This window comes from Aotus nancymaae, unplaced genomic scaffold (genome assembly GCF_030222135.1).
Source record: "Aotus nancymaae isolate 86718 unplaced genomic scaffold, 86718_ANA_hifiasm-v0.15.2.pri h1tg000058l, whole genome shotgun sequence".
NCBI classification, from domain to species: Eukaryota; Metazoa; Chordata; class Mammalia; order Primates; family Aotidae; genus Aotus; species Aotus nancymaae.
Window position 1 is genome coordinate 43494546 of NW_026988472.1, and position 23189 is coordinate 43517734.

Here is a 23189-nt window from a genome sequence, read left to right on the forward strand (position 1 = left end):
ATTTAACAAGCAAATCAAATACAATTTTCAGTTTTCAGAAAGAAGTCCATGTAAGATCTCAAGAGATCAAGGTGAGGAGGGAGAATGCAATCAGGAAAACAACTTGAATATCATCTGATAAATGTTATACCAGCATATGGCTAAAGTATTATTAAAATTAAAGAGTGAGAATATTTCATTCTCTGGAAGCTTGGGGAAAGCATCAAAAAGGAGCTGATATTTTCAGGGATGAATAAGCTTATGCTAGGCTTAATAAAATGGGTGCCAGTAATGGTGGTGGTGATGGTGCTCAGAAAGAAATTTGTTCTCAAAAGTGCACATATGGCAGGTACAAGTACCAGCTATGACGCATGGATGATCATCACACTACGCTCACTGATCCTTTAGCTTTCATAACTAATTGAACCAGTTCGAGCGGGAGTTGATATTTCAGATCAGACCTCACGTTTCCCCCAGAATGTAGAGTTCCCATGTAAATAACAAGATGTCCAGTTAAATTTACATGTCAGATAAAAAACGAATAATCGTGTAGTGAAGTCCCCATTATTTGGTACATTTTTGTATTTAAAATCATTTGTTCTTTTTTTCTGAAATTAAAACTTCATAGTTTCACCTGTTTCGACTTTTTATGTATTTTTATTTGCTACATCTGGTCAACGTCCCAGAGCGATAAGAACCGGCACGGTTCTGCAGTGCCACAGCTGATTACAAACAAATGTCTCTCCAATCAGAAGCAAGCGGGAGAGAACTGGCATCCAGAAAAGAGACGCCGTAACCAGGCAAGCAGGGTGGGCGCCAGTATGCACCCACCCTACCATGCGCAGCATTTAAGAGACAGACGCCCGCGCGTGCTGACGTTACATCCCGCGCTTGAGGGTGGGGACGACAGAGCGTCACTCTCGGACGTGACCCCAGCGCCTCTTTGTGATTGGCTGCCTCGGGGGCGCGTCCTTTGGGCGCGGACGCCCTAGATTGGTGCTTCCGGACAGAGGGGCGGGACTCCGGCTGCAGCCGCGGGAGGTCCGGACGCTGGCGGCCATGGAACTCGCCGGTAAGTCTGCGTCTTGCCTCCCCTCTCCAGCGATCTGGGCCGCTTTTGGATGGGGCTGTTCTGCGCGCGTGGGAGCGTGGCGGGTGGTGGAGGGTGTAAAGCCGACCCGGCTCGAAGCCCGGAAGTGGGGTCGGAGGGTTTCCAGAGTAGGTTGGGTCTGAGGGTGCATTTAGGGCGGACGCGCTGGGTTCTTTGGCTCAGGCAGGTGGGTCGAGGGACTGGGGTCTCCGGAACCCCGGGCCTGAGACCCACGTCCACTCTCTGGTTGTTTTCCTTCTCTCTTTGGGCCTGGCCAGTCCCTGCCATGAACTCAGCAGGGTCTCTGTCTAAGCAGAGGTATCCCCTCCTTGGCCAGAGCGTTCCCCAGCGACCTCTCAGGGAGTCAGGGAGTGAAGCTCAGGCAGTGCCCGGGAATTCTCAGTGGAAGTACCATCCTCTTGACCCACAACTCCTGCCAGGTCTCGCTAAGATTCTTCAGGAGCCTCTACTGCTAATGATTGCCCGGGGCTCGTTGGCCGTGGTCTAGAATTTTACGGTAATGTGTTCTTTGCCACTTTAAGTGGCTGGGTGGGAACCTTGGACTAATGACTCAACTTGTCTGGCTTCTCATTTGTAAAACGAGAGAGATATTCACTAGAGCTTCAAGCCTCATTTCGGCTTTAAGAGAAAAGATTCTGCGATTGTGCAGCATATTGAGCTTTTATGTCACGAAGATGTTTGGAGTGAAATCCTGGTGGAAGTGGGCAGACTCCTCATAGAACATTGCAGGCTAATGACAAAATTTTAAATTCTATCATTTGGTTCATTACTCACTGTTGCTATCATTCATCTTTTAAAACTGAGAGCTGAAAGTTCGGGTTTAGGTGACCACAGTAAGTAAATGTTAGTTAAGCCACCAAAAAGTACAAATTTGGGGAATTTCAATATTTGGTAATATTGAATCTTAATTAGTAAATTCAGTTCAAAAAACAGTTCTGGAGTCTTTCTGAGAGTATATTTAAAATGTAGATGAGGCCGGGCGCGGTGACTCACACCTGTAATCCCAGCACTTTGGAAGGCTGAGGCTGGTGGATCAGCTGAGGTTAGGAGTTCGAGACCAGCTTGGATAACATGATGAAACCCCATCTCTACTAAAAATACAAAAATTAGCAGGGCATCGTGGCACGTGCCTGTAATCTCAGCTACTCGGGAGGCTGAGGTGGGAGAATTGCTTGAAAGCAGGAGGCAGAGGCTGCAAGTGAGCTGAGATCGCTCCACTGCACACCAGCCTGGGCAACAGTGAGACTGTGTCTCAAAAAAAAAAGGAGATGAATTTGTTGGAAAGAATAGACAGTTAAGCCTTTGCACACACAATTAATTGGCATTTTCTGAGTTTGCAGGTGAAAACGGAAACTCAGAGCTTTAGGATGGTTTCTCATTGTATAGTTGAGTTTCTGGAGCATTGGAAATCTCATTTGTGAAGCTGAGGCAGATTTTGACTAGATATCCAAGATTCTTTTTAGTTTTAGATGACTAAGAATGTGTAATAGTACTAAGTATTGAGTGAACATTTCACGTTGATAAGGCTTTAGGGGACTCCTGAGATAAATGTTTCGTACTTTAAATGGAGAAAATGGTCCTAGATACAGCCCATCTCTAGTTTAGCCTTTATTTTTAGACACCACACTGAAGAGAGGGGCACTCACTGAGTTTGAAAGGCCTGCATAACAGAAAGAAAAGTTTAAAAAGTGAACGGAGCAGTTAGATAATCACCCTCTTTGCTTTTTGGAGTTTTTTTGTTTTGTGTTGTCCTGGCTGGAGTGCAGTGGCTCTCAATCTTGGCTCACTGCAACCTCTGCCTCCCAGGTTCAAGCGATTCTCCTGCCTCAGCCTCCTGAGTAGCTAGGACCACAGGCACCATCACGCCTGGCTAATTTTTGTATTTTTAATGGAGATGGGGTTTCATCATGTTGGCCAGGCTGGTCTCGAACTCCTGAGCTCAGGTGATCCACCCACCCTGATCTCCCAAAGGGCTGGGATTACAGTGGTGAGCCACCACGGCTGGGCCAGATAATCACCCTCTTTGACTAAGGAAGGAGAAAATGTGGATTGTTCGAAGCGTGTGCTCTGGTGACATTTGAGAAAGGTGCTCTCAGAAAGACAGTTCGAGTTCCAGGTGTGTTTTAGTGTAAACCACAAAGCTAATACTAGCAAAACTTTATGAGATTAATTGAACCAGTGGCTAAGCTCTAGAGCAGGGGCTGACAAACTTTATGTAAAGGACCAGATGGTAAACATATTCAGCTCTGGGGGTCATATGGTCTCTGTTGCAGCTGTTCTGCTGTTGTAGCACAAAAGTAGCTATTCACATAAATGAATGGGCAAGCCTGTGGTTCTATAAAACTTTACAAAAACAGGCAGTGGACTGATATAACAGTTTGAGTCCTGGCCTGTTTTAGTTGTCTTGTTATTTTTTTACTGAACCACCTCAAAACTTAATGATATAAAACAACAGCCATTTTGTTATTTTTCATGATCCTGCAGTCAGCTAGGCTCAGCTGGGTGATTCTGTTGGTCTTGCCAGTGGTCACTAGGAGGCTGCATTTACCTGGTAAGTTGGCTGGATGGCTGGGCGTCTGGCTCTCTCCATGTAGTCTCAGAGCTCTTCCTTCTCCATATTGTCTGTTCACTTGCCCCTCTAGCACAACAGATGGATTTCTTACATGTTGGCTTAGAATATCTAAGAGTGCACAAGTGGAAACCACCACGCCTTTTTTAGGCTGAGGCCAAAAATTTGCACATCGCTTCCACCACCTCCTATGGGCTAAACCAGGTCCAAATGCAAGGGGAAGGGACTAGAGAAAGGCATAAATACCAGGAGGCATGACCACTAATGAAACAGACTGCTATATTGTGTTACTTCTAAGCACTGAGTAACTATGAACAAATTTCTTAACCCTTTTAAGTTTTAGACTTTCCATTGATAAGATGGAGTTGATAACTCATAGAGTTTTGGTGAGGCTGCAGTAAGATATAGAAGACTCAGCTGGGCGCAGTGGCTCACGCCTATAATCTCAGCACTTGAGGAGGCCAAGGTGGGCGGATCATGAAGTCAGGAGTTCGAGACCAGCCTGGCCAATATGGTGAAACCCTGTCTCTACTAAAAATACAAAAATTAGCCGGGTGTGGTGGCGGGCGCCTGTGTCCCAGCTACTCGGGAGGCTGAGGCAGAAGAATTGCTTGAACCCGGGAGGCAGAGGTTGTAGTGAGCCGAGATCATGCCACTGCACTCCAGCCTGGGTGACAATACAAGACTCTTGTCTCCAAAAAAAAAAAAGATATAGAAGACTCTTGGCATGTAGTGGCTGATGTATAGTGGCCTTTTAATAAGTATTAATAGAAGCTGGTAAAGTGTAATTATGAAAGGGGAAATATATATAATATATATATTAACGTGTGTGTATGTATATGTGTATATATACTTAATTATTGGAAAAGACTGGTTTGTTAACATGGCAAACCATGATATGCTGTGGTGTAACAAACTTACTATTTAAAATTACATGTAGCAGTATTTTTAGGGCAAAATTAAGACATTGTAGAACCTAGTTTTGTTGTATGTAAATGCCAAGCAAGTAAACGTCAAATGAGTAAATTGATGATATGCTTTGTTTTTAATTCAAGGGAAAAGCTAACAAATTCACATTAACATTAAAATAGTATCTATATCTGGATTTGTACTATGAAATATGTTTTGTTTCTGAGCTGAGATCCTGTTTTACTCTTTTTCAGGTAATAGAGGACACATCTCTTAACTGGGTTGCTCTAAAAACTGATGCCTAAATCATCTCAGCATGGCCTATAGAGGAGGAGGTGGGGATGGCCATCCTGCCTCAGCTACACTCTCTCGGGTTAGCCCTGGAAGTCTTTACACATGTAGAACCCGTACCCATAATATATGCATGGTATCTGACTTTTTCTACCCAAATATGGGAGGCGTGGAAAGCCACATTTACCAGCTCTCTCAGTGCCTGATTGAAAGAGGGCATAAGGTTATAATTGTCACCCATGCTTATGGAAATCGAAAAGGCATCCGTTACCTCACTAATGGCCTCAAAGTCTATTACTTGCCTCTGAAAGTCATGTATAACCAGTCTACAGCCACGACCCTCTTTCACAGTCTGCCATTGCTCAGGTACATATTTGTTCGGGAGAGAGTCACGATAATCCATTCACATAGTTCTTTTTCTGCCATGGCCCATGATGCTCTCTTCCACGCCAAGACAATGGGGCTTCAGACAGTCTTCACGGACCATTCCCTTTTCGGATTTGCTGATGTCAGCTCGGTGCTTACAAACAAGCTTCTAACTGTGTCTCTTTGTGATACAAACCACATCATTTGTGTGTCTTATACTAGTAAGGAAAATACTGTGCTAAGAGCAGCACTGAATCCTGAAATAGTGTCCGTCATTCCTAATGCTGTAGATCCTACTGACTTCACTCCAGACCCATTTAGAAGGCATGATAGTATAACTATTGTTGTTGTCAGCAGACTTGTTTACAGAAAAGGTAATGAAATGATAGCTATAATTGCATTGTAGACTTTTTTTCCTTGTAGAAAGCTGTTGAATACTTGTGTATAATGATTGTTTGGCTTTGTTTTGTGGTTTTATAATGCAATAAATTATAGCAAAGTAAGTTCTAATATTGGTTTATATATCCAAGAAGAGACATTTTTAGGTTGGTGGTGGATGCTGTCCCCCAACCTTTGATGTTTTAATGGTTACTAAAAAAAAAGAACAGTAACCTGATGCTGTTAAATTTCAGGTCTTTTTAAAAATTAAAACAGCCCTGCACGTACGTGTGGTAAAGAAGCAAAGGGCAGAGGTCACACATGGCTTTTTTCTTCTGATTACCAAAGTAATGTCTTTTCATTGCAGATATTTTGGAAACTAAGAAAAGCACAAAAATGAAAACTAAAATCAGCTATAACTGTATTATTCAGAGATACCCTAATGAGTATTTTGATTTATAGCTTTCCTGTCCTTTTTATGCATATGTACATATACTGAAAATCAGTGGGCTTGCTCTGCACGTTACTATACTGTAGCTTGCTTGTTTCATTTAATCATATATAAGATATTGGCAGGTAAGTAATGAAGAAAAGGGGATTAGATGGCCTGGGATCAGATCATCGCTCTATCTTGCTGTGTGATCGAGGAGAAGTTGCTTAACATCTCTAAGTCTCAGGTTTTTCATTTGTGTAATTTAAGCAACATTGGGAACCTTGCAGGGGTTCAGTGATAGTTCCTATAAAAACATTAGCCTAGTTTGTAAGTGTCTGCTATTATCAAGGAGGTTGTTTTTTCTTTTCTTTTTTTTTTTTTTTGAGACAGAAACAGAGTCTCGCACTGTTGCCCAGGCCGGAGTGCAGTGATGTGATCTTAGTTCACTGCAACCTCAGCCTCCTGGGTCAAACAATTCTCCTGCCTCAGCCTCCCTAGTAGCTGGCATTACAGGCGCCCACCACCACACACAGCTAATTTTTTGTATTTTTAGTAGAGTCTGGGTTTCACTATGTTGGCCAGGCTGGTCTCAAACTCCTGACCTCATGATTTGCCCACCTGGGCCTCCCAAAGTGCTGGGATCACAGGCATGAGCCACAGTGCCCAGCCAAGGAGGTTATTAGTACCTCTGCAGCACTTCATGGACGTTGCAGTTGAATGTGTGGAGGCTTGTTTACTAGAAGTCTGACACAGTCTGGTTATAAAAAAACAGTGTCTTCTGGGTGCTATTTGAAAACCTGTCCACTAATCAAGTGTCATTTATGGCTGGATGCAGTGGCTCATGCCTGTAATCTCAGCACGCCGGGCGGGTGGATCACGAGGTCAAGAGATCGAGACCATCCTGGCCATCATGGTGAAACCCTGTCTCTACTAAAAATACAAAAAAAGTAGCTGGACGTGGTGGCTCGTGCCTGTAGTCCCAGCTACTCAAGAGGCTGAGGCAGGAGAATTGCTTGAAACCATGAGGCGGAGGTTGCAGTGAGCCAAGATAGCGCCACTACACTCCAGCCTGGTGACAGAGTGAGACTCTGTCTGAAAAAAAAGTATCATTTATAGTAGGGAATCATTAAAAAAATACCCCTTTAAGTATTTAATATTTGAATTTAACTCAAAATAGTAATACACACTGAGTTGCCAGTAGTTTGGTGTAAGACTGCAGCCTTTGAGTGCTGGGCCACTGGTTTCACCTGTATCTTGCACACTCGCCTTCACAAAGCATAATCTACCATTGCTACTTGGAGTTTCTTTTGAGTGGGGCTAGAACTTAAAGGCACATGAAGTTTTATGCTTCAGGAGTTTTAATTTATTTTCATTGTTACACAGTAGTTTAGGACACCTCTTATCTGCCAAGAACTTTTTTCTGTGACTTTCCTTTATTGGATTTTTCAAACTGTTCAGCTTAGTTTTTGTAGAAACTCTTTTTGTCAATTTATGTGATATTAAATTACTCAACACGATGACAAGTACAACTGACATCAAACAGGTGTGTGAACAAACACAACTGGTTCTTGATAAGCACTAAACTCAGTGGTGTGCCAGTGTGCTAAGGAATAGCCTAAATCTAGATGTGAGCCTTGGTCAGTTTGCATTTGGCACGGAGAACCTTGATTGATCCAACAGTCCATTTAAGTGAAGGTTGGCAAGGAAACTTGCCCTGAACTTCATTTTCTAGTTTAAAGGCAATGACATGCTTTCATTCTTTAATCAGGGACATATGAACGACTGGCATTCTGTATTCTGAATTCCTCTTGGGACATTAGTGATATGTTTTTTGTGACTTAGGAAATTGTACCTAATTTATTTTTTAACCAAATAACATATTGCCTTGAGATAGTTAGCTAAGAAAGAGTATGATGCATGTGTGATCAAGGATCAGCAAAATTAACTACCTATACAAAGATTAAACCTGTTACCTTTACTACACTAATGTAGTATTTTAATCAGCTGAGCTAACTACCAATGACATGATGGTATGGCCTTTCCTGTACTCAATTCAGTAGCTGAACAGGTATTTATTGAACCCTCTCCGTGTGCCAGGCACCCTGCCAAAAGTAACATTCTGAGAAGGAGCAGCCATACCTGTAGCCCAAAAGTGAGTAGTTGTATTAATGATCCATTCCTTATTAACAGATTAATTTCCTCAGGAGTTTATTGGACCAGATATCAAAGTCCCACTAGAATGCCTTAAGTGAGAGAGAGGATAAATCGAAGTTTTCCTTATTCAGGCTTTTTGGCTGCCTTTTTCCTGAGCCTCCTCTTCCAAGCCTGTTTTGCTCTCAGTCAGGATTTACCAACGCTCTGTGCATGTGTAGGCACGTTCACCTGCTTCCTGCTGTAGTGTTAATGACAACCTACATTTATATTCTGCAGTTGATAAAGCCTGTGCGTGGTACAATACTCATTTGACTCTCCCAACACCTGTAGGGTAAATGTTATCTACATGAAATTGAGTCTCAGAGAGGGTAAGTAACTCATCCAGGTTACATAGTAGGTAACCAAGATGACACACATGAGTCCAGCTTTTCTTGAGTTAAGGCCTCCTCTTCCACCACCCATGCCCAGCCACTAATATCCTAGGTATAAGATCAGAAGGTTCTTAAAAATATTGTTAGACTGAGCTTTAAAAGCAGTTTGAATCAGATTTTCATTATCTGTTTTGTGTTCATATGGCAGTCGAAAGTCTCTAGGTTCCATTGTGTTACTCTTCTTGGAGGCTCCAGAATAATTTTTTTTATAGTGGTGGGGAAAAGCCTTTATTCTTAAGAATAAGAACATAGATCATTGGTAATAGTAATCAGTTCCATTTCTTATGAGATAGTTGTCAGGATTACATGACATAATGAATTTAAAGTATATTGCCTGTCATAGTAAGCACTCAGTTACTGTTAGCTCTTATAATCACTTATGACTGTTGCTCTGTGTTGTTTTTTGTTTGTTTGAAAAATGGGCTCTTAACCTTGTATGAGAAAGAAAGGGTGAGGAAGAAAATAGATTGAAGAAATTGTAGGAGACTAAATGTTAAAAGTCATTAAACTACCTTCTGGTTTATCTAGAAATCTAATAGATAGATTTGGTAGTAGACTTCAAACAAAGATAGCTATGATTTTAATAAGCCTTCATATTCAGAAAAGCTGTGTGTGAGTTTTTAATATATACAATAATAGTTTGAAAGTACTAGCAGAGTTTACTTAATGAATTCTACTTTGTATAATTTAATAAAAATGACCCTATGTATATATATCATTTCTCCTGTCATCTATTTTATAACTGATCTGCCTATTTTGGGTGGAAGATTAATGTAAGAAATACAATTCTTATGTGTGTATGCATTTTTTAAATTTAACTTAGCTCTAGGTGGATTATTGTACGTTTACTTTTACTTTTGAATATGTATGATTTGTAATTGTTAATGAACTAGATTCTCAAATAGTGTTGACATTGTTGTGACTTCAGATAGCTACTCACTTTTTCAGACTAATAGGGCATGATTTACTTTATTGTTTTCTGTTACCTGAGATTGTGTTTACATATTATAAGAAAATCATTTTGGAGAAAAAAAGGAACCAAGATGCATCCTTTTGTTCTATGGAATGTAATGATCTGACAGTTGATGCCCTGCCGCCTTCATTTACCCCCATTCCAGGAAAGTGGGCTATAGCTAGTTCGAACTTAAATTTTGTTAATACTGTACTGTTTACTGCAAAATTCTTTGTACCAGCTACATTTTAAACAAAGTGGAGGCAGCAGTTAGATTTTGTTGCTTAGCCTTTTCCTGTGGCAGTAAGTGGAATCACAGACCGATAGAATCTTAGAGCTGAGACCGGGAGCGGTGGCTCACGCCTTTAATCTTAGCACTTTGGGAGGCCGAGGCGGGCGGATCACGATGTCAGGAGATCGAGACCATCTTGGCCAACATGGTGAAACTCTGTCTCTACTAAAATACAAAAAATTATCCAGGCATGGTGCTGCGTACCTGTAGTCCCACCTACTCGGGAGGCTGAGGCCGGGCAATTGCTTGAACCCGGGTGGTAGAGATTGCAGTGAGCTGAGATCGTGCCACTGCACTCCAGCCTCGTGACAGAGTGAGACTCTGTCTCAAAAAAACAAACGAAAGAATTTTATAGCTGAAAAAGACCCTAACTTTAGGTACATAGATATCTTTATTTTATAGATCATTAAACTTCCCACGATCCAAGGGCTTGCTGGTAAAAAAGCTGGGACAAGAACCCCAGATCTCCAGTCAGCTGCCTGCTCTGGAGAAAATGAACTCAAACCTTAGCCACCTTAAATTTACCTTTTTTAGTAGTAGGCAGTATGTAAACATAAGTGAATAACTTAAAGAATAGTCTGTTGAGATCAAACAGTCCATGTTTTGGGGGCGTGGAAGGTAATGTATGTCAAGGTCTATATCTTCAATAATTGCAACTCTTGGGGGACCACTGGCAGTTTGTGAACAATTCCACTCTCCTGGAAAAGTTTTAAGAGTTTCTCTCCTTTATGGAGTGCATAGCGAATACTTTTCAAAATGAGTGAATTCTCAGTAGTTCTGGTGAATTTTTTCAAGTTTGAATATAATATCTCCAACATTCAACTTTATATTTTCAGGGACTGATTTGCTTAGTGGTATAATACCTGAACTCTGTCAGAAATATCCAGATTTAAATTTCATAATTGGAGGAGAAGGACCAAAGAGAATCATTTTGGAAGAAGTTCGGGAAAGATACCAGCTACATGACAGGTATTGATGAATTTCATGTTTTCTTGAGGGAGAAGATGTCAGTTATCTCTGTTTGGTTTTAACTGCATGCCTGTTTTACATGTGTTGCTTCTCCCACAAGTAATTTCTACACACACATAATTGATATAAATCTAATGCAAAGACTGTTTTTAAATTTTTTATATAAAATAGGAAACCTAGTTAAAGAATTCACAATTTTATTTTTTCCATTAGCCCAATATTATTTGACTTGGGGGGCCATTGTTGGAGGCACCGTGAAAGGCACAAAAAACAACTGCTTTAACGGAAAGCATTTGCAGATTTCCAGGTCATACTGTTTAGTTATTTAAATAACAGGGTTCAAATCATGTAAATTGCTCTGCACAGACAGATTTAGACGGGTCTCTTCCTCAATAACTTACATAACACAAGGCATGTACGTGTGAAGCATCAATTTTAATGAAAGCCATTTTCCTGTTTAGAAATGGCATCTTAACATTTAATTATCAAAGTTTATTAATATTATTACATGCAGACTAGTTTTGGATAAGATTAAGTTTGATATGTGTAACAAAAGTTAGAAATATGTTAGCTGTGTGAGTTTTAACCCCACTACTTTATAAGGCTGTTTGTATTAGATCAGTGTTTGGTTATACTAATATTTTGAGGTGAGAAATGTTAGCAGCCAATAAGAATCTAAGTGTGATATAAATAGCAGACTTGGTTTATAAATTAAATTTCTTTTGTAGCATGAGTTTTCACTCCTTTCTTCCCCCCTCTTTTGAAAAATCAGGGTGCGTCTTTTGGGAGCTTTAGAACACAAGGATGTTAGAGATGTCTTAGTTCAAGGACATATTTTTCTTAATACCTCCCTTACTGAAGCATTCTGCATGGCGATCGTGGAAGCAGCCAGTTGTGGTTTACAGGTAAAAAGCATTAAGGGCATACATGGTTGGAGTTTCTGTATATTTTGAAAAATAATGAGACACATTCCATAGTAATGTTTTAACTGGTTTTGATAATTATGGTGGAGCATATGTTCTTTCTTTCTTTTTAAGGTTGTAAGTACCAAGGTTGGTGGTATTCCTGAGGTGCTTCCAGAAAACCTTATTATTTTATGTGAGCCTTCAGTAAAATCTTTGTGTGAAGGACTGGAAAAAGCGATTTTCCAACTGAAGTCAGGGACATTGCCAGCTCCAGAAAATATCCATAACATAGTAAAGACTTTCTACACCTGGAGGAATGTTGCGGAAAGAACTGAAAAGGTATGTCACATGCTGAGAAAAGATTGTGTCTGAACTCTTACTTGATGTTTCACTTACACATTTGCTTTTTCTTACATACAGGTTTGCCATTTGTGTTCTATTGCTTAAGTTGATGAAATCTCTTCCATATAAAAAGAAGCAGATTTTGGTACACACACCGGGCTAAGTGTCTAGTCAAATTATTGCATTTGACATTTGAAAATAGCAGTCATACAGCCTAGCCCCCTCATTAAACTGGGCATGAAGAAGTTACAAAGTTTTCTAAAAGTCACAATGGGCCTGGTATGGTGGCTCACGCTTATAATCCCAGCACTTTGGGAGGCTGAGGTGGGTAGATATGAGGTCAAGAGCTCGAGACCTTCCTGGTCAACGTGGTAAAACCCTGTCTCTACTAAAAATACAAAAATTAGCGAGGCGTGGTGGCGTATGCCTGTAATCCCAGCTACTCAGGAGGCTGAGGCAGGAGAATCTCTTGAACCCAGGAGGCGGAGGTTGCAGTGAGCCGAGATCGCACCACTGCACTGCTGACTGGTGACAGAGCGAGACTCTGTATTAAAAAAAAAGTTGCAATGAGTAGAGATGAGTATTAAATTCCCTCTTAGATATTTTCTTGAAGCTGTTGATAATTCTAAAGCAAACAACTTTATTAGGAAATACATGGTTTTGCTGATTGCAGCAACTTTATAACTTGTGAATATTTAATTCAGGCTAATTTCTAAACCTCTTGCAGCCCTTTTGCTAACTACTGTGATTTTCTCCAGGAAAACGATTTTTGCATCTTTGGGCTGATTGAGAACCTAGTAAGCTAGAATTCAAAATGTACATGACAAAAGTGGGAAAAATCACAAATAAAAAGCAGCAACAGAGAATTTCCAAAAGGATGGGTATAGGAAATAGATTAACAACCTTAGATAGGAGATTATAGTTGGGAGAAATGCTTCCTGAATTTGAATTAGGAACTGCTTTTATTCTCAGTTTCATCCTTTACATGCTTTTCATGACGTTCTCTGCCTCATGCCTCTCATTACCATGTAACAAGCTGAACAGAAACAACTCAGCTTCTTAGTATGTAGAAACTGAACCAGAAAAATAACCAGGTGGAACATGGAGAAGGTAGTAGCTTAGACTAATGCTACCAACGTTATATTCAGTGCAGCAGTGAGTTTTTAGCCTGAAGTAGATAGAAAGTTGGAGCTGAGGAGCCTACCTCTTTACTGTAAGGCTTTCTTTCTTTCTTTGAATGATGAATTCCAGTATACAAGATGAACTCATATGAATGGAAGTTCTAAAAACTTACCTCTAAAAATTGTCATATACATTTTCCATTGAAACATGAGCTATTTGCAATAGTCAAACATTTTTGATGGAAGCATTTTGAGACATTCTGACCTTCTACAAGTCTTGTACTATCTCCCCGATATGAAACGTGGGAAGTTGGAGTCTACCGCTTACCTACTGGGAGTGCATGTTAGAGTCCCCTGGGCAGTCTTTTCAGACTCTCTCTACTCCGTCTTTATGTCCCCCTGCCTCCCCAACCACTCCCTAGATTCCAATGTGATCCTTTAGGAGCAAAGATAGAATTGGGGGTGTAATTGGCAGGGATATTTGGTTAGACGGGGCATTTTGATGATGCCATCGTGATCTCCACTCCCTTTGAGAACCACAGCACTGTAAGTTGTGACTTGACCTTCTTGATTGACATCATATAAACCTCAGAAGCCTGAGCCATTGTATAAGTTAACGGGGAAAGAACTAGGTCAGGCGCGGTGGCTCATGCCTATAATTCCAGCACTTTGGGAGGCCAAGGAGGGTGGATCATGAGGTCAGGAGTTCGAGACCAGCTTGGCCAATATGGTGAAACCCTCTCTCTACTAAAAATACAAAAATTAGCCGGGCATGGTGGCACATGCCTGTAGTCCCAGCTACTCAGGAGGCTGAGGCAGAAGAATCACTTGCACCTGGGATGTGGAAGTGGCGGTGAGCCAGATCACGCCACTGCACTTCAGCCTGGGCGACAAGGTGAGACTCTGTCTCGAAAAAAAGAAAAAAAAGAAAAATGACGACTGTTTGTCAGCATATGTTAAAGGGGCTATGTGGGATTTTTTTGGTAACCACATTTTTCTTTTACTTATATTTAAAGTAATAGTAAAGCATCTTTTTTTTTATTCTTTGGTGGTTTATAGTACTCTTTTAGAAAAAAGTAAATCCTTGTCTATAATGGATTGTCATCCCTAACATTTTCTTCATAGTAGTAAGTTGTTATTTTTTCACTTAAAATCATAAGTACATTAATTGACCTGAAATAAAAGTGGACAGAAAGGTTAGTTTGTAGTTACTCTTTTAACCCTATGACATTTTATGTCAATTCCTCCTTTTTAGTTTAACTGTGCTATTTTTTATACTGATAATGAAATTAATTTGGAGTTCATGCTGTAAACATACTTTTTCAATTGCAGTTCACCAGTCTCAGCATAATTCTCAACATAATTCTGATTAAAATGTTTGTATTCAGAATGTCCTCAGGGTAAAATAGCTGGATGAAAACGCCATAGCTGCGAGGGCCGTTGACCTATACAACACGCACTGCATGTATAACTTTCTTGAGTTCAAAAGGAGACGCTTCACAGGTCTGATATATGAGACTGAGCACAAGTAACACTCAAATTACAAAACATGAATGTTGTCCCATTTGATGTGTTCTGAACAAGTATGCTTAAAGATCTTTTTTTTTTTTTGATATTTTAGAGCTTAGTATTTAAGTGTTTTAAAAAGCAAGCCTCCTACTTCCAGTTCTCAGCAAAAAGCGTCATTTCATTTGCCAACGTTTGACCTATACTATCTACTGAAATTTCCTGTATCTCTTTATCTTGTTTTATTTGAAATCCATGAAATGTTTTTGTATGTCTTCACCATCCATGCTCAGTAACGTGTATAGCCTCATGCGGCTGTTGAAAGAACAGCCTCTGTTTTCCCAGAAGCATGCTAGATGGTAAGCTTTCTGCTCATGGTTGATGTCTCCCACATTCCGTTGAGACCTATCTCAGCTTAGTCAAGGAATCTTCAAAGGCAAATCCTGCTTCGGTACTGCTAAATTAAATATTGACCCTACAGTGGCGACCCCAAAAGCTGTTAAGACTTTGCAGGACTTTGGAATTCTAGTAGTTGGCTAAATTGATGGTGACTCCCTAGGGGAGAGGGACTGTGGCTTATTCTTTGTATCACCCAGCCTCTAGCCTGGTGTCTTGTCCAGAATAAGTACCCAATAAGTTTTGAATTAAATGGCAATAATTATCGTGATTAAGTTCGTTAAGGATATCATTACTATGACAACAACAATAACAAAACACAAGCAACTTTTGTTTGCATTTGTTTATAAAATGTTCCTGCAGGATTGGGTCGTCGCTTATCATAGGATGGGTGATGTGGTGATGGGTGAAAGCGCTTGGCTTCTCTCCCTCCAGGTATACGACCGGGTATCAGTGGAAGCTGTGTTGCCAATGGACAAACGACTGGACAGACTTATCTCTCACTGCGGCCCAGTAACAGGCTACATCTTTGCTTTGTTGGCTGTTTTCAACTTCCTCTTCCTCATTTTCTTGAGATGGATGACTCCAGATTCTGTCATTGATATTGCAGTAGATGCCACTGGGCCACGGGGTGCCTGGACTCATAAATATTCTCACAGTAAAAGAAGGGGTCGGAATAGTGAGATATCTAAAACCAGGTAGAAGAAAGCCTCAATTGTGAGATTTTAAACATTTGTGATAGCTCTATTAAGACTATGGAAAATAACCTTGATTTTTGGGGGTTTTTGTTTTTTTAAAGTTAATTTAGTAAGTTATGCTACCTCTATATCATTCAATGTTTTCTGTTGAGGAAAGATAAAAACTTATGCAACTCCTGAGTGTAAAACTTCTTGCACTTATTTAAAATTTAGGAGAGAACACTTAAGCCACTCAGGTATGAAATTTTTCAGATTACTGAAATCCCTGTAGCAGAGATGTTTAACATTATATTTTGAGAGCTTTGGGTGCTGATGGGCCAAATGTTTTCTGGGCATTTTTTGGCCAGTTTTTAATGCTGTACCATTAGACACTCACCAGATGTTTACAAGTTTTCTTTAGGGAAGTACAACAATTATATGAACTATTTTAAGTCATGTTCATATACATTTATTAGACATCTAAGTCATGTCTTTAAGCATTTATTAGGTTCACTCAGTAGGTGTTACATATAATTAACAGGCTCCTTGAGTAAGATAGTCCATCAGTTACCAGCACATTTTGAGCACCTGCTCTGTGTAGAATGTTGAACTAGATGCTTCCCACTGTTAAGGACCAGGGGTGTATTCACTCTTTGTTTACCATTCAGATGGCTTACTTAATCGTAGTCATGGTTGACTTGAGATAGTTAAATATCCAACATGCCAAAAATGCTCATACCAGTTAATGCCAGGAAAAAAATCACCGACACTATACTAGTACTTCTTTGATCCTGTTGTATGCATTCTCCTGGATAGAGCCTTCATCTTCAGTTGTGTTTATGAAGATATTTTTTGCTTTTTAAATACTGGGGACCGAGATCACTGTTGATAGTGCAGAGAAACCCTCCATATTTGTCAGTGCATAACTGAGTTTTCTGTTAATGCCTTCGTGTTTTCTGAGCAGAATGTATGAGGTATGCCATCCCAAAACCAGCTGCTACCCTGTCCTTTTAATGTAAGTCACTCCCCTTCACTGTGGCCTCGCTGATGTCTGATAAGTATCGTCAGTGTGCAAAAGGCTTTACTTCAGAATGTTTTATTTATAGCAAACCAAGTTGAAAATTTTAGGAACAGTCTTTGTGGGTGTATGTTATTAACTGTAACTATTGTTTCCCAGAGCCATGGGTTTTTTAACCCCAAATTATCCACATGGTGTGTATTATTAATTCTTTGAACTCTTGAGGTTTTTGTGAGAAAAGGACTGTGAATTCAAAATAATGAGGCACTTGTGCGTGCACTACATAGATTCTGACAGTGTTGTGATTCTGTATAGGATTTTTTAAAATGATAGCATTCACAAAATTTACTACTTTTTAAAAAATAACATGCCTATTAACTGGTTGCACTGATATAAAAGAAATATATTTGTGTTTTGTTTGTACTAAAATGCAAAAGCAAGAGTGCAATTTTTAAAATCTAGAAGTTAGGGATTCTTCTGTTGGAGAAAAATGGACTGATCTAAACCATTCAGTCTTACTAGGATATTTATGCATAGAAACTCACATATAAACATGAAATAAACAGTGCCAATATTCATGGTAAAGTGAGAAACTGTAATATTTGGCACTTATTTATTCTACTCAACAGGTTTTAAAAGGCACGCCACCATTTTTTCCTTTTTGCTTCGTTTTTTTAAATTGTCATTTAATTCTTAAATTGTCATTTATTTGAGATGGAAAGAAAAGCTAAAGTTAGTTGCCTTTGCATGTAAAATATGTAATTTGCAAATGAAAATTATGTGGTTTTTTTTTTAACAAATGGAAGTAAATTTGTTTTACATGAATCTTAATTTTCAACCTTCCTGGATACCTTGTCACTGTCACTGTTGAACTAGTCAGTATGTGGAAACACATTGCTCTACCTTGCTACTTAACGTTGATTTTAAAATGAATTTACAATGATGAGAAATTTGTGAAAAATACATGGTATTTCTTTTGATGTTTCAAAAGGTTGCCCATGAAAAACTGATTTGTTAAAACATGCTACATGTCCAAAAATAAAGACCAGAATGACATTTTGATAATTTTCTGCGTTTGTCTTATTTTATGAACAGACTATTATTTCTAGTGGAACAGGCTGTCCCTGCCCCGACGCTTTCTTTTTCAGTGCAAATTTGGATGTGTTGCTTGGACTATTAGTAAAACAAGAAATACCCTTTGGGTGATGAATTACTCTGTCATTTTTTGTTTCTGGAATATCTGCTCTCTCTTACTTGTGGAATAGCAAGTTCAATTGTGCCTTTGTTTCCTTACCCAAATAAGCCCTTGTTTTTCACTGCCCTAGCATTATCACGTGAGACAAAGGAAAACAACTACAAGCTCTATTGTGTATGTGAGCTACATAATTATACTTTCTACTTTGCCAGTTATTTTAAGAGAAATTTGAATTTTGACTTCATTTACAGCAAGCTTGTCCAACCTGCAGCTCAGGATGGCTTTATATGCAGCCCAGTGCAGATTGGTAAACTTTCTTAAAACATTATGAGACTTGGCCGGCGCGGTGGCTCATGCCTGTAATCCCAGCACTTTGGGAGGCCGAGGCGGGTAGATCACGAGATCAGGAGTTAGTGACCAGCCTAACCAACATGGTAAAGCCCATCTCTACTAAAAATACAAAAATTAGCCGGGCGTGGTGCCGCACGTCTGTAATCAGCTACTCAGGAGACTGAGGGAGGAGAATAGCTTGAACCAGGGAGGCGGAGCTTGTGGTGAGCTGAGAGAGCACCATTGCACTCCAGCCTGGGCGATAGAGTGAGACTGTCTCAAAAAAAAAAAAAGTTATGAGGCTTTTTTTCTTTTAGCTTATTAGCTATTGTTAGTGTATTATTTTTTGTTTTTTGAGATGGAGTTTCACTCTTGTTGCCCAGACTGGAGTGCAATGGCACAATCTTGGTTCACTGCAACCTCCACCTCCCAGGTTCAAGCAATTCTCCTACCTTAGCCTCCCGATTAGCTCGGATTACAGGTACCTGCCACCACGATCGGATCGGCTAATTTTGGTATTTTTAGTAGAGATGGGGTTTCGCCATGTTGACCAGGCTGGTCTTGAACTCCTGACCTCGTGGTCTGCTGTTAGTGTTTTTTTTTTTTTTTTTTGAGATGGCGTCTCGATCTGTTGCCAGGCTGGAGTACAGTGGTGCAATTTCAGCTCACTGCAACCTCTGCCTCCCGGGTTCAAGCAATTCTCCTGCCTCAGCCTCCTGAGTAGCTGGGACTACAGGCGTGTGCCACCGCACTCAGCTAATTTTTGTATTTTTGATAGAGATGGGGTTTCACCATGTTGGCCAGGATGGTTTTGATCTCTTGACCTCAGGTGATCCCCCTAGCTCAGCCTCCCAAAGTGCTGGGATTACAGGCATGAGCCACTGTGCCCAGCCTGTTAGTGTATTTTATGTGCAGCCCAAGACAATTCTTCCAATGTGGCCCATGGAAGCCAAAAGATTGGACATCCCTGATTTATTTTCTCCCATCCCTTTTGGGGGAAACAGAGAGCAGTCACCTATGTTTATGTTTTGATTTATCTTACACCAAAACTTATTTTTGGCAAAGTCAAGGTAGTATAGGTCTGTGTTTACTTTTGTGAAGTATTTTTAAAGCCTCTTTATTCATCTCTGCATTCCCAAATGATTGTGGCTAGATGTTAAATTGTATCATCCTGTAGCTGGATTTTTTAATATAAAATTCTGAAAAAGTTCTATCTAGAAATTGATTTGTTGCCTATAGTACTTGGGGGAATTGATTTTACTTTATCCTTTATCATTTCTATTTGAGTATAGCTCAGTGGTTCTCAACTAGGGTTTGGGGGGACAGTTTTGTTTCCAAGGGGACATCTGGCAATGTCTGGTTGTTACTACTAGATGGGGGTGGGGCATTGGCATCAAGTGAGTAGAGGTCAGGGTTGCTGCTAAGCATTCCACAGTGCTCTGGGTCATCCCAGTACAATGAACGTCACTGGTCTGACATGACTAAATGATTGCCTACTTAGAGTATGATTGAAGAAAGAGATACATGAAAAGGACTAAAAGAGTTGTATTTGTGTGCTTTTATAAACTGGCATTCCACCAGGTAATATAAGCTCAGTAAAGTAAATCTTATGTTAATATCTGTTCCTTGAGAGTGAAGACAACTCAAGGTCTTTATAGTGCTCTGGTACACTGAACTGGATGACCTGCATGTTGTGGCTCAAGGTTGTATTCCTACATGTCACCTTTTTAATGTAGTGAAACAGTTCTTAACTGGGCAGTCATTCTAATTTGCCTGCATGCTAGGAGAAATTCCCCCCCTTTTTTTTGAGGCGGAGTTTCACTTGTTTCCCAGGCTGGAGTGCAATGGTGTAATCTCCGCTCACCACAACCTCTGCCTCCCAGGTTCAAGCGATTCTCATGCCTTAGCCTCCCGAGTAGTTGGGATTATAGGGATGCACCACCACGCCTGGCTAATTTTGTATTTTTAGTAGAAACAGGGTTTCTCCATGTTGGTCAGGTGATCCGCCCACCTCAGCCTCCCAAAGTGCTGGGATTACAGGTGTGAGCCACCGTGCCCAGCCTCCTCATGTTTTTGCATAAAGCGTTTGTTAAGATTTATTAGGCTGCTTGTATAACTTTATTTTGGTTTGTCTTTTCAACTGATTTTAGAAATTTACAAAATCTAACAGTCAAGAAAGAAGGCAAAGACCTATAGTGATGAGGAAAACTAAAAATAAACCCATTTCACTTGTGTTGGCCAGCTGATAAGAGAAAATTGCCCAACCTATGTATTCTTGGGCAATACATAGGGAAAAATACATAGGGAAACAATTTCCCTATATATTTTTAGAGAAGGTTGATTCATGGAATATTTGGGTACTTCATCCAGAACCTAGGGCATCTCTTTCATCCATTTCACTATGACTCTTCCATGATCAAGGATAGCCCACATTTTTCAGAAATGGGCACCACCTTTACCCTTGCTTGAAATGCAAGTGAATGATCAGGAGGGAACATTGCCGTGGGACATTGTCCCAGATGGAACTACCACGGCGAGTAGTATGCTTCTAGTCTGACACTTTCACTTGGAGAGGCATCCAAGATACGCCTTTTATTAGATACAGGCTTGGCCAGGCATGGTGGCTCATGCCTGTAATCCTAGCACTTTGGGAGGCCAAGGCGAGCAGATCACCTGAGGTCAGGGGTTCAAGACCAGCCTGGCCAACATGGCGAAACCTCATCTCTACTGAAAATGCGAGAATTATCCAGGCGTGGTTGTGCATGCCTGTAATCCCAGCTACTCGGGAGGCTGAGGCAGGAGAATCTCTTGAACCCAGGAAGCAGACGTTGTAGTGAGCGGAGATTGTGCCACTGCACTCCAGCCTGGGTGACAGTGAGACTCCACCTCAAAAATAAATAAATAAATACAGCCTTAGGGTAAATGGTCTTTTTTAAGTGATCATATTTTAGATTTGGGCTTAATCCTCTATAAACTTCAGAATTAGGAGAAAATGAAATGCTCCAGGGAGTAGTATTTCCCACTTAAAACATAGAATATTTTGCACTTTTTTGTATGTGTCAAATAACTTGCTTTATCTTTATAGAATCTGAGAAGTTTCTGTCTTTCCAACCCTGCCTTCTAACATAAAATAGCAAAAAGAGGGGTTTAGGAGTAAAAAAGGTTTGGATATGAATCTTATTTGTTAGATAGTACTTATGTAGTTCTAGAACTATTGGATGTTTCTGGTTAGAAGGAAGTTTCTTTCGTTTATTTAACACTGCTGTGGATGTCAGCACATGCAGTTTGCCAAATCACAGTTAGATTAGAACTTACAAACTGAGTTCTTGGTAACAGGAGCACTGAGTGCTAGAAGGTTTAAAATAGATGTCATATGATACCAATTATAACTCAGTGAAATTTTACAGTCCTAGGACCCTATACAGAGCATAAGCCAAAATGGAAGATGGTCCTGTTTTCTATGGCTTTAAAAACATTTTTATTACAATGTTTGCTACCTTTTTTTTCTTTAAGCTTTTGATTAAAGTTTTTTTGGCTCTACTAACTCATTTCTATATCGTCAAAGGAAATAGAAAAGAAGCGGCTAGGATAGCAGAAGAGATCTATGGTGGAATTTCAGGTAAAAGTACATGAATTTGTTCCCAATATTTAAAAAAATCCCTCCTAGATAATTCATATGAATAGTATTTCTCGAAGGCAGATTATATTTATAGTTTGATTTTAAAGTGGGTAGTTTGAAAAATTGTCACTTAAAGTAGCAAATGCTGTTGGCTGCATCAATTTGTGGAGGATTTTTAGCTTTATTTTTTGCAAGTTAGTAGATCTTGTAGCAGTTGTTATTTAAGAAGTAAACAGGTAGTGGCTTACTAAGAGTATTTTGAGAAACTTCATTTCTACTGGCCCAAATAATTACTTGTATATAATTATTTTCTTTACAATTTTTAAGCATACTTTAACAATGAAGAGCATTCTAACCAGACTAAATTTTCTCAGGAAATATAATGACTAATAAATTGTAGTTAAAGCAGCAAACATGGCATGCTGTATGTATTTTTGTGCTGTGATTTGCAATTAGGATTAACCACTTGTCGCTGTCAAGAAAAGCCCTTCACTAAACCCATTTTATATAGTAGCATGCAAAGCACTCCAAACAAAGTCTATTTTAATATGAAATGCCAAGATTTGGGTAAAACATTTTAAATTCTCGTGCTTTGTAGAGATTAGTGTCCATTTCTTTCAAGAAATGAGTCACTTTAATTGTAGTGAGATGTTACAAAAGTAAATGAGTCAGATATCCCTGTCACTGCTGGATTGTCACTTAATAGAGGAGTATTTATTCATAAACAGAGTTCAGAATTTCCCTATGTATTTTTAGTGTTTGCAGGGGTTCCAGGATTACATCATTCTTTATCTAGTATCCATTTCAATTTGCATCCAGGATTCTCTTTCAAAATAGACTTATGCTATGTGATTCCAATACACTAGACAACTCAGAAGACACTAGACAACAGCAGTCTTATCTAAAGAAATAAGATCTCCAAGGACGAAGCATCAGAATGCTTCAATTAACTGAGGAAAATGAGAAGAATTGTGAAGTTTCAGAAAGTATCAGAAGGTTCGGACCATGGAAAGAGATTTCTTTTGGGGATTATATTTGTCACACATTTCAGGGAGGTATGTTACTTTGACTAGTTAAAAAAAAGTAATGCTTCTATTTAGTTTCAAGTTAAGCATCATCTTAAAAGTTATTTTCTAATTTAATTTGTTAATTTGGGCAAAGGCTTTCTAAAATTTTCAGTAATAGTTTTGGTGTTCTTATAGATACATCATTCTTCTGGTTTAAATGAGATGAAGTCCAACAAAGT

General features: G+C 39.7%; 2 protein-coding genes across 5 annotated transcripts in view; both read left to right on the top strand.

The window, feature by feature from the left end:
- The first annotated feature begins 1029 nt into the window (after positions 1-1029).
- On the top strand, positions 1030-17869 carry PIGA (phosphatidylinositol glycan anchor biosynthesis class A). Of its 2 annotated transcripts, none has more exons than XM_012434747.2 (6): positions 1030-1051; positions 4823-5599; positions 10702-10834; positions 11607-11739; positions 11872-12078; positions 15540-17869. In XM_012434747.2, exons 2-6 carry the CDS (start codon positions 4885-4887, stop codon positions 15804-15806), a joined length of 1455 nt encoding a protein of 484 aa, XP_012290170.2. In that variant the 5' UTR covers positions 1030-1051; positions 4823-4884; the 3' UTR covers positions 15807-17869. The 2 variants fall into 2 exon arrangements, with proteins under 2 accessions (XP_012290170.2, XP_012290180.2); XM_012434757.2 differs by lacking the exon at positions 1030-1051 and adding an exon at positions 3132-3641.
- A 3861-nt stretch (positions 17870-21730) lies between these two features.
- ASB11 (ankyrin repeat and SOCS box containing 11) overlaps positions 21731-23189 on the top strand; it is a 31985-nt gene continuing 30526 nt past the window's right edge. For 2 of the 3 annotated variants that reach the window (XM_012434768.2, XM_012434786.2), the window contains exon 1: positions 21731-21943. In XM_012434768.2, the coding sequence (XP_012290191.1) occupies positions 21763-21943 (181 nt within the window). In that variant the 5' untranslated portion in view covers positions 21731-21762. Of the gene's footprint in view, positions 21944-22753; positions 22999-23189 lie in introns of those variants that run through there. The other variant, XM_012434776.3, reaches the window with a different exon arrangement.